Genomic DNA, 14,886 nt, shown 5'->3' with positions numbered 1-14,886 from the left:
TTCCTGGAAACACTGATTTAGAATATTTTAACACAAGAGCCTCACTGCAGTGACTCCAGCCACCATCTTGACAAATCCTTTCAAAGATTCTCTTTCCCACATTGTACTAGCAGACAGATGTCCCCTACCGCCAGATATTAACTCTCCATTCTAAGACAGTGCTGTTGCATATTTTTTTACCACAAATGTAAATTTATTTGGGGAGAACAGTTACCACTGCTGTTTTAACTGTTCGTGTTTCTCAGGTTGCGCTAACACGTTCTCTTTTTATGTCAACAGAAACATAACCTGGAATAATCTAGCAATTCCGGATACACACTGTTCGAAACCATCTGAAGAAGGTTACCAGTGCCCCCCAGGATTTGAATGCTTGGACCTTGAAGAACTAGGGTTAAGCAGGCAAGAGCTGGGCTACAGTGGCTTTAATGAGATAGGTCTGTTTATCTGATTAAAATCTATTATCAAAGCCTATTTTTAGATTATTGTAAATCATCTAGGAGGAACTTGCAGTAGACAGTTTGTGAATGTGTAGGGCGAAGGGCTGTTGATGTGGTGACTGTCCTTGTCTTTAATAGATCTTTTGCACTCTTCCTCCAGTTGGAGATTGCTTTAGGAGCATTGTCTCTGCAATCCATCTAATGCTATTCATGTCCTGATATGCTAAGGGTGACACCCTCTGTGACCTCAGTCGCATGCAGTTTTCTCTGAGAAAGTGCAGCAATTTGTTCAAGTCTGGAAGGGGGCTGGCTTCTTAACATTTTCTCCTCAAGTCCATTTCTACTAAAGCCACTCCTATCCTCCCAGCTACTTCCTTGCCCTGAAAGTAGGAAAGATACAGAGCTGTAGCTTGGGGATGTCACGTTATGGTTTGGCCCTTTAATTAAAAAGGTTTGACTTGCTTGTGTTACTTTCGCAAGCATGAATGTTCAGCAATGAAAAGATGGTACGAGAAATTACCCTTAAAGCGCACGTAAGCACAAATTCATGTGCATAAACAAAAGTCCATATGGTTAGAACATTCACATGCAGATGCCAGTAGGTTGGTGGGGAAACACACAGTGTAAAAAAGACACACCTGCCCCTCTCCTGGCACTTCCGGAGTGTTAGTCTTTCATGCAAATTTTTCATACATTCAGGTAGATGCTGGTAGGTGCCTTTTGTGCAGTAGGGTTGCACCTTCATAACCAAAGGCAAAGGAAGCAGGTACACTGCAAAACAATAATAATATGACTACAGTGGAACCTCGGGTTGCGGACGTAATACGTGATCGAGGCACGTCCGTAACCCGCAGCGTTCATAACCTGCAGCGCTGTATCTGCACACGTGCGTGACGCAATTTAGCGCATCTGCGCATACGCGAACTGTGAAACCCGGAAGTTACCCTTTCTGGTCCTTCCGGGTTTCCCGCAGTCCGCAACCTGAAAACGCGTAACCCGAAGCGTTTGTAACCCGAGGTACCACTGTATAGCAAAACAGGATGCAGCAAATCTTTTAAAAAAAACAGACACTGCGCTAAAAAAAAAAGTGACAGAAAACTACCGTGGGAAATGCAGCATAACAACCATTTGACAGTGACATTGTATAACCTCAGCAATTTTTTGAAAACAAATCGAGATGATTGCTCAGTATGCACTTCATATAGAAGCAGCCTTTTTGTTTGCTTGCATGTGTGTGGTTTGGATAATCAGACTTGGGGTATGTAAAGTTCTTACTTTTTTTGCTTTGGTTTTTGATCTAAGCTCCTTTTCCCTTTGAAAAGTCTTGCGTTTTCTACAGAGAGTCTCTTTAATAAACGAATAACTGACATGTGACAGGTGCCCTAATATTTCAGATCGTGTTTCATCTCATCTCCCTTCCCTTCTCTGCCCTTTGGTGTATTATTATCGAGTCTAGTTTAGCTCAATAATTTTGATGACTGCATGCATTATGGAGCTAACTCCTCAGAAAGATGCCCTCGTACATTAACTATGTGACTGCATTTGCATAGATTTCAGAGTTTTCAGCAGGTGATTCAAAGACCAGTATATTACAGAGGACATGAAAAGCAACTCAGACAGGAAAGAAAAAGGATAGGTCAGGTGAGCATGACCATGTGATTACATTTTCAATGTAGCTACATACTGGTTCGAATATAGCGCTCAGTGAAACTTAAGCTTTACATGAATGGAGAAACATTCTGCTGCATGTTTAGAAAATCATGGCAGCTTTGCTCCTCCTCTGCTCTTGCTTTACTACTAGGAGCCTAACCATGTTTTGGCATCACATGGGAACTTGGGCTCATGGCTTTATTCACTCCAACCAAACGGCCAAGCTGTGATCAAGAATATTCTCAGTTTACCATATATGGTTTGTTTGGGAGAAACAAAGCGTGAGCCTGGGTTTGCACCTAACACTAAGCCATGCTTTGGCAGAGTAACAGGAGCAGGGAGGAGTGAAATGGCCACAACTGTCTAGCAGGACATGTGCTCATTTACACTTAGCCGTGGTTTGGCTTAGCATTGTGGGGAGATGAAGTCTGTACAACTGCAGAGCTGGGTTTAGCTAATACAAGTAATCACAACCCAGTGGACTATATTCCTTAATACTGTATTTGCTGATTTCTTTTTGAAGCCTGTTTTCCTCAGATATATCACAGAACATAATTCAGCATATGTAGATTTGGCAGAATTGTGGGACTGTTAAAGTAGCTTTCCTCCCTAAAGGTTTACTGACAAAGGCACTCAGAGCGTTTGGTGTTAGATTCTGAAGAACGTTTCTGGTGTTGTTCCCCCCCCCCTTTACAGATGCACACATCTGTACATTCAGATGAGCTGCAGTGTGTCTTCTCTGACTGCAAGGCCTTGAGGTGTTAGAGGTTGACGTGTTCCCACCAAGTGATATTTAAACTTATTATTTGCTCATAATATTTGACGATGCTTTTCTGACAACATTGGGGGGGGGGAGGGTTGAAAAATAAGTATTTTATCTAATTTCATGAGAGACAAATTATTCATGTTCCTTTACATCAAATTGTACTAGGGCTCAATAGTACCCCAGCCAGATAGTGGGGTATAAATGACAAGAAGAAGAAGAAGAAGAAGAAGAAGAAGAAGAAGAAGAAGAAGAAGAAGAAGAAGAAGAAGAAGAAGAAGAACTACTACTACTACTATTATTATTATTATTATTATTATTATTATTATTATTATTACCACCCCACAGGTTTATAATATTCCTTTATAAACCAGAATTTTCAAAACATTTTTTGTGCCCTAGCAGAACTATCCTCTCCCACCCCTGCCCCTTTGTAGCTATCATTTTGTGCAAAGCGTACCAGTTCAGCTTTTGGGGTCACTCTTTTTGCAAGCAGCCTGCACCCTCAACCTTGGCCGGTGGCCAGATTTCAAAGTAAAAAAGGACTTTTGTATTTTCCTCCGTTCATAGAAAGATATTTGCAAAATGTGCTGCTATGCCCTCAACACTTCTGGGGCATAGTGTCACTGGCCTTCAGAAGATTCTGATCTGATGATCCTCTTCAGCACTGAAGAGGAAGACAAGCTCGCCCGCTTTGCAACTTGTGTGTGATATGTTTACTAAGACCTTTTCATAATGCTTCATGGAAAAAAAAATGTTACAACTGATGGCTGATTATTCATAGGAAGATGTCCAACTAGGCAGTATGCACCTCAAAGTATGGCATAACATTTCGGCTGTGTAAAGATTCCAAAGCATGTTTATGATACAAACTCAAATGAGAGGGAAGGAAGGCTCTATATCTCGGCCAGACGCTACTTGAGAAATCAGTGACAGACAAAGAAACTTTCCCGTCTGCTCCCTGTGCCCCTCCAAATCAGCTCCGGAGAGCCCCCCAACCCTATGAGGATGCATGGGGAAGATGCAGAGGAAGGAAAAAGGAACAGTTTGTTTTCTCCTGCTCTTGAGGGTAGGACTCAAACCAACGCCTTCAAGTTAAAAGAAAGGAGATTCTGACTAAACACCCGGAAAAAACTTTCTGACGCTAAGAGCTAAGAAGAGAAACTCTGTTGCGCAAGTGGAATGGCAGCATGGGATACAACCCTTGTTTCCTGACCACTGAATCAGATTCACCAACTATAAATATTCCTGAGTCTGACGCAGTAAAGATAAAGGTGGTGAGATGGTGTGGGAGCATCACACAAGTTTGTGCTTTTTCTCTTCGTATTCCACGGCATTAATTTAAGGCCTAAATGTCTTCATGTCTATACTGCACTTCAACTCAGCCAACCCCATGCTGATTTATTTAATCACTTGTTTGCGGCCTGTAAAGTGTGTCATTCAGATTGATGAATCCAGCATGGGCTTGTTTTTTTTTTTTTTTGTTTCATTTGTGACTGGAAAATGTCTGAAGGTTTGGGACTTTGATTTACACTGGGGATAAGATAAAGAACTATTCATATAATCCTGTCACAGCTTTAATATCTCCTGTTTTACAAGTGAATACCTCTGTTTTGCCTCGACTATCTGTCTTTAATTTTTCTTCTCTTATATTCTACCCTGTGGTGTATTTTATTACATTGATACAGTCTCTTAATTATACTTAATTTATTACATCCCCCTTCATTTTCTAGACTAACTAAAATAGAGTCAGTTTCAAGGACACCAGTAGTCTCTTAAGGGTTGCTTGCTTGTATTATGACGTGACAAATTCTTTTATGTGGCTGCTTGTTCTTAAATATGTTCTTCCTCAGTGTGGTTCAGAAGAGGCCCCTTGGTCACGCCTCCTTGGTCACGCCTTATATCACATATAGATAATGTCTAAATTTAAACATCACTTGAGGTCCTTGTGATACTTTGTGCAGCTTATACTGCTGTAGAAAGTGCGCCATTGAATCAGCATTTGGGACATTACTGAGCTGAATTAGCATAGATAATGTGGGCCACAGGTACAGCAATGGAAATGCAATAATCTGGGACTCAAATAACTGAACACATGCCTCCCCCTTTTTCAGCTTTCTAAGATCCTCAGGTCCAGAGGGGAGTCTCCTCTCAGTGCCCTATCACAGGAGAAAATTCATCAGGAGGTCACATGGGATAGAGCCTTATCTGTGATGGCACCCTGATAGCGGAGTGCCCTGAAAACATGACTGTCCCCAACATTTTTGGCATTTTAGCCCCAGAATCCTTTTAGCTAGTCATAAACTACAAACATCCTTTTAAAAAAAATTATTGAGAATACTAATTTGCATGTATGATTTTTGAAAAAAAATCCCCATAAGTACAAATATATGCCTAGCATATATTTTCTCTCCTGATGTTGAACCAAAGTACCTTCCTTCCCTGACTTCCTGTGGATTACTGAATTAATTACGGAAATACTGTTCATCAGCTTCCACAGACATTCTGGAAGAACACTACCTATGACAACTTAAAATCATTGCTGCAAATTCTGCGGAGGAACAGTTGAAACACCCAGTTTTGTCACTATCTTTCAGATGCGTTAGGAAGGATGGGAGTAGTGGGCATAGTTACTTGAAACAGGTGCTTTGAAATGTGTGTTTTCATAGAGAGTCTGTAAGGTATAATGGACAGAGGCAAATACAAAACACAAGATAGTGTCCAGAGGAAGGCAGCCAGGGTGGTGAAGGGTTTGGGAATCAAGTTCTATGCAGAACGGATTGAAATAGCTAAAGTATGTTTCACCTGGACAAGAGATGATTGAGAAGAACTGCCATCTTCAAAAATTTGAAGGCTTGTTGCATGGAGGATGGAGCAGAATGATTCTGTGTTGCTCCAGAAGGCAGGACTAGAACCAATGGTAGATAGGGAAGCAGATTTCAGAAAAGAGAAGCTTCCTAACAGAAAGAGCTGTCTGACAGCTTACAAAGCCTGTGGGCTCTTCTTTGCTAGAGGTGCCTAAGTAGAAGCTGGACTTCTGCCAGGGATGCTATAGTTGCATCCTGCATTGAGCAAGATGTTGGCTAGATGACTTCCAATATCTCTTCTAGCTCTTTAATTCTGTGATAGAGCCAGGAAGGTGTGATGCCAGTGTGTTGGTGTTGACCCATGAAAACTTGAATTTGATTCCTTCTTAGCAGTCTTCCTGCTCAGAAATTCTTTGCACTGATGATATATACATAATGGGATTGATAATCAAATTTTCATTGACATGGTTGATTTAAATAATATTATCTGAGGTGGGAAGGACTAATACAAATGCTATCCCGGGTTAGATTGAACTTGGAGGTGTGGGCAAAGTTCTGTGCAGCCATGGAACCTGCTTAGTGGCTTTTGGAGAAGACACAACAATTTCACAGAATTGTTTGAGTGTAAAATGAGATGTTCCTATGTACTGTTTGAGGGAAAGAAGCCAATTCAGTGCTGAAATAATGTGGTACATTGGGCTTGTTTCTGATTCTCTGCTGCTTGGATATGTATCAGAAGACTAGGGTAATGTTTAGAAGTCCATTCCATTTGTTCCCTAGCACTTCTAATGTATCAGAACCTGCACCAACTCCAGCACAGGTTTTACTTAACACTCTTTTTCCGTACACATGGCTGATTAAGCAGCCACAAAAGATTTTCTTTGGCCTCCCTTGTAGGAACTCCCTGATACTAAAGTTATTTTAGCAAAACTGTACTCTTTCTTCTCTGCATTTTCCTGGGTCCCTGGAGAATCATTCACTGATGTCTTCAAGAAGCAGCTCTCTGTTCCCCCCCACACACACCCTCAAAAACCCTCCCGTTCATTGGCCCATTTTTATAACAGACAAAATTAATCCAGAACAGCATCCACGTTCCCCATCCTTCCATTTTAAATGATTATAACCAAGCATTAAAGCTTCTAAGTACATAATTTAATTCAATAGAGATGTTCTCACTCTATAGAGCACCTTAGTTTTGGCACAGCAGCTGTAACAGCTATCCATTCTTTTATTTTATTTTAAGTTGAGTACTTAGTGAGCAAGCGTAGGTTTTTTAAAATTATTATTAAAAGGTAATTTTTGTAAACAGGCTTATTGTACTGTATGAAGGGGTACTACCCCAAATAAAGCAAAATGTTTCAGCAAATATGAAAATTTGGGGAGTTGGGAAAGTTGAGAAATTTCAGAGCATACCCCAGAATTTTAATTGATTGCCATGCTGATCCCAAATTAGCTGATGCCTACATTAAACAAGGCAGTCAGGTGAAACTAATGTGAATGGATTAGTACAGCTGCCTTGTAGTGACAGTCAAAAGAAAACTCTACAGCTGTTAAACAGGATTCAGTGGAACAGAAATTCCATTGGCATTCCAGACCATTTGGTATTGAATCTCACCAGATAAATAATAGAATCTCAGCTGGAATATGCTGCTTTCCAAGTTTGTCTTATTTCCTGTCTCCTTGTTTGTAATCAGACCTTTAATATGGGGAAGTCTGGTCATGAAAGGACTTTGATCATAAAATTAAGGTTGCCAGGTTGCATACTAGAGGTTAGTTTGCTTAGTTTTAAATTGACCAATGAACGAGGAGATGAAGCAGCCCCACCATCTTTTGTCTGTTCCTCTTTTGCCCTTCTACCCTGTTTTACTCTTCCTACACCTGGATTTCAGAAGGGATGGAGTGCAGGTGAGAAACTAGCTACTTTGTTTTCCCACTTCCTTCCATCCATCGATTTAAAGATAGAGAGCGGATCTCCTGTTTGCAGCCAAGCAGCAGAATTCTGCATGAATGTTTATTTCAGTGTAAATGATTGGGAAATAATAGGCGTGTGCAGAGAATGAATTTCGCAACACAGATGAAATTTTGAAAAATGCATTACTCTGGATTAATGGTTCCAAAGACCTATTCTTAATCCAGAGTAATGCACAACCATACATTGTACAGAGCCATATTTAGAAACATCTATTCCAACATACACCAATGAAATAAATGTTTTACACGCACTGTAATAGCTCTGCCGCGTCTAATAGACTTGTCTGAAGGCTTGATTGAGTACATTTAATCCAAAGAATGCTGAGACAAGCCATTTCTGTTTGCTGTATTGTCTGAGCTGTGTAACTCAGCCCCTTCTGCAGATGAGCACAAACAAAAATGCTGATTGTATATCCTGATTTTTTTGTGGTTTGTTGTTGTTTTTTTAATTTAAAAAGTTACCTTCCTTTGTCACTGCTCATAAAATAAATGACTCCTTGTCAGAACACCTTGGTGAGGTATTTATAGCTATCTATTTATTAAGCCAGCAGTGTCACAACTGGAATTAGGTATTGCACAAATCAAAAATACTCATCACAGAAGCCAGATGGGGGCAGGTTACAAATTATTATTATTATTATTATTATTATTATTATTATTATTATTATTATTTAAAAAGGTGCCCAGGTGCAAATGAGGAGTCTGTGCATCCTAATCTGCTCAGAGGTGGACTTATCACAGTTAGTCTGGGTGATTTTTTAAAATCACATCATCATCATCATCATGTAATTTGTATGCCACTTTTCCATAGTTAATCATACTCAAAAAGGCTTATAACATTAAAAGGCTTACCTAATTACATACATAACAAAAGTATCCAAAAGCAATAAATACAACAAATCAAAAAGCACACAACCATAATGGAACAATTTCCACGTTGACCAGTATAAGATCTAAAAATGAAGATGCAAAAAAGTAATATCAATAACAGCAGCAGCTTTCCCCCTTGCCCAGCAATGCCGCAGCCTGTTCAGCAGCCTCAGCTTTTGTAGCTGGAGTCAGTCAGGGCCCCTCCCTTGTAGGGCAGGTGGAAAAGGCCAGCAAGGTAGAATGCAGATCTTCCAGGACTGACAGCCTCATCCCTAATTTCCCAGATGAAAAGAGGAACAGGGAATACATTCAGTCATCGCTATTCTGCAAAAGAATGTATTTTAGCCAGTGATATGATGGCTTAGTTGTTAACAGTACTTAAATGTGAGAGATAATTAGTTTCTCCCAGGAAGAAATATAAGCTGTTCAGCCAGTCTAATGATAATCTGCAGTCTGGATTTCCACTGCCCTTTGCAACATTTCGTAGAAACATAAGAAACTGTCTTGTACCAAGTCAGTTCATAGGTCCATCTTGATCGGTATATTCATTTATGCAAAGTGTTGCCGCATATATTTGTGAAAATGACATACAAAAATGCATTCTGTCGGGGGAAGTTGCTTTGCAAAAATGTTTATATTAAGGGAAATTTCATACACACATGTGTACATTAACAGAACTTCATGCTAAAATGCTGGTCGATTTTTGTAAGAGCTTTTAAAAAACATCACAAACTGATGTGGAGAACTGAACTTAAGATTGGAAAAATGAGAAACAACCTCCCCCCGCCCAACCCTGTCTGTCTCAGGTTTAGGACATCTTTCTGAAACACATTCTTTTCTCAATTACATTTAACCCTTTGACACTGTAATGTCTGTTGTTTTTCCTGTGTTGGACACAGCCCATCTAGGTCTCTTTTATGATGTACCCCTGGGAAGTCCATAGTTAGAGCAGCAACAAGTTTTTGTCTAATTTCTTTGGAAAGGTGAGACAAGTATATGCTTGGCAGTGACCATATCTGCTTCCTGGTACTCCAGAAAGCTCATCAGGAGAGCAGACAACTTTTTAAAGAGGGTAAATTGCCACAATCAGGGGGAAAACATACAAGCAGGCACACAAACGAGAAGAAATGGAAGCTCATTAGAGCCATCAGCCTTAATGAAGATGAAGAGAGAGAATGCCTGGAAAATGCTGCTCTGGACAAAAAACAAAACAAACAAAATTGCCCCATAATCAGGAAATTAATTAAGAGTTATGTGTTTGTGAGCGCTGCATTTGCTGTGCCTTGACTGGATTATAGGTTCTGGAACAAAGGGGTGCTTCCTGGGATATGAATGACTAAATGTGCAGGTCATGTGGTTAAGACTGCCATTTTAATTTTCCATACATCCCCTCTTCCTGTTTTCCAGATCAGGGTTGGACAAAACAGATTTTATGATCATTAGTACTAAAAATCTCACAGAGGTCCGAATATGCTAGTGGAATTTAGAACTCTGAATGATAAATTAATGAACCTAAGAATACTGCCAATTCAAGAAACATTGCATAAGGGCCTCCCTCGTTCTCTTAGAGTGGCAATGGCACCCACCTGAGAGGAGTTCTGGCTGGAAAAAAAGCCCTGAGCCCAGACATGATATAGTAATCATAAATAAACATTAAATAAAACAAGAAAACAGCAGGATGAAAGTCAATTCAAGCAAAAAAACATTTCCACAAGAAGGGTGGTAAACTTTTATAATTCCTTTCTCAGAGAAGAATTAGTAGGAAAGTGTGTGCAATCAGTTACATGTATAGTTATCATAGGCAGGCAATGAAAAGGAAAGACTTATAGTTTGTCAGCTTTTTTATTTATTTATTAAAGCCACAAGCTGAGTTGTGACACATCTGTTTTATCTAGATTCACTGACTCTTGGATGCCTTTTGTTAGTAACTATCCTATACCAGAGGGACGTGGGTGGTGCTGTGGGTTAAACCACAGAGCCTAGGACTTGCCGATCAGAAGGTCGGTGGTTCGAATCCCCACAACAGGGTGAGCTCCTGTTGCTCGGTCCCTGCTCCTGCCAACCTAGCAGTTCGAAAGCACGTCAACGTGCAAGTAGATAAATAGGTACTGCTCCGGCGGGAAGGTAAACGGCGTTTCCGTGCGCTGGTTAGTCATGCTGGCCACATGACCCAGAAGCTGTACGCCGGCTCCCTCGGCCAATAAAGCGAGATGAGCGCCGCAACCCCAGAGTCGGTCACGACTGGACCTAATAGTCAGGGGTCCCTTTACCTTTCCCTTATCCTATACCAGCGGAGAAGTAAAAGTATTTTTCAAGTTTCTCCACATGCATTGTTGCCCCTGCTTTTGCTTTGTAAATAGTATAATAATAATAATAATAATAATAATAATAATAATAATAATAATTAATTTGCCAGCACTCAGGATAGGAAAGAGCGCAGTGATCGGATGGGAAGGGCATACACAGTTTGTCTCAACCATGCAGTAAATATAAGAATATAAACTGGGGCAGAGCCTCTTGGTCAGCAGTCGTCAGGTCTAAGGTTTTTTAAAAATATATATTTTACAAATGTGTCTGTATTTTCACCTCTGGTGTGTGGGAGGATATGCTCCCTTTGTGCTATGTAGAACCTATACATCGGGGCTTGTATGAACCAGCAGGCTGGACTTCCTTTGCAGTGCCAGCCTTTATGAAGCTAACGGACGTGCTTGGAAAGTGATCCGGTCTGGAGTGTTTGTTACATTTCCATTTCCTCAAGGATCACCCCCAGAATAGAAATCTTGTCTCCAAATTCCCTGTTAGGTAGACATTGTTGTTGTTTAGTCATTTAGTCGTGTCCGACTCTTTGTGACCCCATGGACCAGAGCACGCCAGGCACTCCTGTCTTCCACTGCCTCCCACAGTTTGGTCAAACTCACATTCGTAGCTTCGAGAACACTATCCAACCATCTTGTCCTCTGTCGTCCCCTTCTCCTTGTGACCTCCATCTTTCCCAACATCAGGGTTTTTTCCAGGGAGTCTTCTCTTCACATGAGGTGACCAAAATATTGGAGTCTCAGCTTCAGGATCTGTCCTTCCAGTCAGCACTCAGGGCTGATTTCCTTAAGAATGGATAGGTTTGATCTTCTTGCAGTCCACAGGTCTCTCAAGAGTCTCCTCTAGCACCATAATTCAAAAGCATCAATTCTTCGGCGATCAGCCTTCTTTATGGTCCGGCTCTCACTTCCATACATCACTACTGGGAAAACCATAGCTTTAACTATACGGACCTTTGTTGGCAAGGTGATGTCTCTGCTTTTTAAGATATCAGCATGGAAAACAGGATTGGGGGACTTCATATATTGTTAGATTCCAGCTCCCAGGGTTAGGGATGATGGATGTTGTTGCCCAACAACATCTGGAGGTCCAGAGGTTCCCCATCCTTGGAAGAGGCTGGGCATCTACCCTTTAGAACATGAGCTACAATGCGGACCGGTGTTCCATTTCATATGTTCTACAGTTGATTCCTGCTGTTCGAAATGGGTTAGCTATGGTTCCAACTAAGCCCTAGAAGCCACAGAACTCTGGCAGGGATGCCCTCAGACTCTCAACCTTTGTTACAGCAAGCCCCTCTGATGTCTCTGCCCTATGTTTATCTTCCAGATTCCTATTTTCAGTACTAGTGAATGAGACTCTTTGTGGAAATTGTGGGTTTACCTTGATTAATTGAAGTTTTTCAGTCTATTAAGGCTCCAGCTGGGCAAGTGCATAAAGCTATTAGCTGTAATTTAAAGAGAGAAAGAGAGAGAGACTGAAATAAAGCATGAACACAGTTTGATGTCTCCTATACATGCAGGTTGCTTATTGATGATCTTTCAGGAGTTCACTTTGATTTTTATTATAACTATTTTTGCTCTTAAGAGTCATCAGCTGTTTCTCAAAAACCAGGGCTGTGAACTTTTAGGGGAGGCTCCATTGATTTTGAGACACATTTTCACACTCCTTTTTATCAACAAGCAGATATTTTCCTGTAGATAAAAAGCCAAGTAATCAATATTAGAGTCTTAAGTGAGCGGATTTATTTTGAGACATTCTGAATGGTAGTTTGAGGAAACTTGTTTTCCATACTGACTAAAAACGTAATTCAGATATATTTATATGCAACAGCTTTTTATTAAGCCGTGGTGACATATTGAACTGTTTGATTCCTTACCCAAGAAATTTTTCTTTAAAGGCATAGATGAAGAAACATAAAAGGTCAGAAGTTGATGCTAACTTTTCAAATGCTGAAATTGCATCCAAGAACAGTCAGAGTTCAGATTTGACTGGAGTAGATATGGGAAAATTCCTCTCCTGGGTGTGCTGAAATATTTTGCATTTCTGAAAGATCAAAAGTGTTCCTACTGAAAGGAGACAAGCTTAAATGCGAGGTTTAAATCAGGAATGTTGGGACTTGGAATGCTCTTCCCATTTTATCTGGCAGATTTAAAGAAACCACTTGCCAAAGGCATTGGCTTTTCTCTTTTAAGAAACAGCCAACTGGTAAATCTATCAGTTCTGGTCTTTACAAAATTGTTTTGATAACCTATATATAACTGAGCATAAGAAACATTCTTACAAGAGTGGGAAGAAACTGATGTTCTATGATTTAGCAGCTAAAGCTCTAAAAAGTTATTTTCACAAGAAACAAATCTGCTCATTTTAGCCAAACACTAGAGACCCAAGATCCCCACATTTAAAATATATAAGCCTTGAGAAGACCTGTATAGAGAAGTTTTTAAATGTTTGGTGTTTTACTGTGTTTGAAGGGCAACCCAGTCAGATGGGTGGCATATAAATAATAAATTATTATTATCATTATTAGTATTGGTATTATTAATGGTTGGGGGTGTTTTGGCAAAGTTTCCTCTCTCTAAAATTGGAGAAGTAAGAATTCTCTTGGGAAAGTGACAATTAATGGAAAAAATGCATGGTTTGCACCAAATGACTGCTATTTAAAAATAGTAATGGACATAATGGGTCACACTTTAAAACTTTCACATTAATGTAGTGTGTTTTGGGTGTTTGTCAGCAACTTGGCAGATTATTGGAGGAGATGCTTGAATATTTGTTGCTTCTTACAGGACCTCAGTGTGTAATTTTTAAAACTGATATCCCTTAAGCAAAATGCTCATACTTTATATGAGACTATGAACTACTTAAAAAAGTTTATCTGCATATGTTTCAATTATTTGTGCCGCCATTCCATTTGTAGTGAAGGTTGTTACTATTTTATTTATTTATGTATGTGTGTCTATCTTGCAGTCAGAGAGTTTGACAGAAACAGTATATGTTGACTAACTTCCTTCTTTTCTTTTTCTTTTTTTTGCAAACTATCTGCATACCTAGCATAAATGCTCTTTTTTTATTTACAACGGGTGACATCACCTTAGCTCTGTCAGACATGTAAAATAGTTAGGCTGTAGTCAGTGAATCTCTTTGACTGACAGATATATAAAAAAACAGTGAATTACGTGAATTTTCCCAAAGCTCTGTATATGCATTTAGGTTTTCTGTTTGACAGTGACATCCATCACTACACCCATTGATTTTAAGTTCAACATATTTTTCCAATATTTTAGTATTGCTCTAATTTAAGAGCAGAAATGTCTCCAGATTAAACACTTCTCACATTTGCTTGCTTAAAACAACACACTGTTGGTTTCTTCTTCTTTACTTTTGAAAGAAATGAATTCCTACTGCCTTTTCTTATTGTTGTTGTTTTGTTTCTAAATTAATAATAATAATAATAAATTTTATTTATATCCCGCCCTCCCCAGCCGAAGCCGGGCTCAGGGCAGCTAACAACAATACAACAGTACAACAGTACAACACAACACTCTAAAGTCATTATAAAATTAATTCAAAACAAACCACTGGCAACCATTGGGCCAGAGCTCCGCGAAGATTACCGAAGGAGGGAGTCAGGCTGTGCCCTCCCCAAAGGCCTGGTGGAACAGCTCTATCTTGCAGGCCCTGTGGAAAGATGTCAAGTCCCGCAGGGCCCTAGTCTCTTGCGACAGAGTGTTCCACCAGATCGGAGCCACAGCCGAAAAAGCCCTGGCTCTAGTTGAGGCCAGCCTAACCTCTCTGTGCCTGGGACCTTCAAGATGTTTTTATTTGAAGACCATAAGTTTCTCTGTGGGACATACCTGGAGAGGCGGTCCCGTAGGTACGAGGGTCCTAGGCCATATAGGGCTTTAAAGGTTAAAACCAGCACCTTAAACCTGATCCTGTACTCCACCGGGAGCCAGTGCAGCTGGTATAGCACCGAGTGAATGTGATCTCGCAGCGAAGACCCCGTTAGGAGTCTCGCTGCAGCATTCTGCACCCGCTGGAGTTTCTGGGTCAGTCTCAAGGGCAGCCCCAC

General features: G+C 40.3%; 1 protein-coding gene across 8 annotated transcripts in view; it reads left to right on the top strand.

Annotated features, from left to right (window-relative positions):
* NALCN (sodium leak channel, non-selective) overlaps nucleotides 1-14,886 on the top strand; it is a 198,226-nt gene that overhangs the window by 40,338 nt on the left and 143,002 nt on the right. For 6 of the 8 annotated variants that reach the window (XR_014563381.1, XM_083735185.1, XM_083735190.1 and 3 more), the window contains one exon: nucleotides 280-434. The exons of 1 other annotated variant lie outside the window; for it this stretch is intronic. Coding sequence is in view for 5 of the 7 variants with exons in the window: in XM_083735185.1 (XP_083591311.1) it covers nucleotides 280-434 (155 nt within the window). In the remaining 2 variants the exon portion in view is untranslated. Of the gene's footprint in view, nucleotides 1-279; nucleotides 435-14,886 lie in introns of those variants that run through there. One more of the 8 variants, XM_083735193.1, reaches the window with a different exon arrangement.

Source organism: Podarcis gaigeae (genome assembly GCF_964106915.1).
Source record: "Podarcis gaigeae genome assembly, chromosome: 4".
NCBI classification, from domain to species: Eukaryota; Metazoa; Chordata; class Lepidosauria; order Squamata; family Lacertidae; genus Podarcis; species Podarcis gaigeae.
This window is presented reverse-complemented; position numbering and strand designations above follow the sequence as displayed.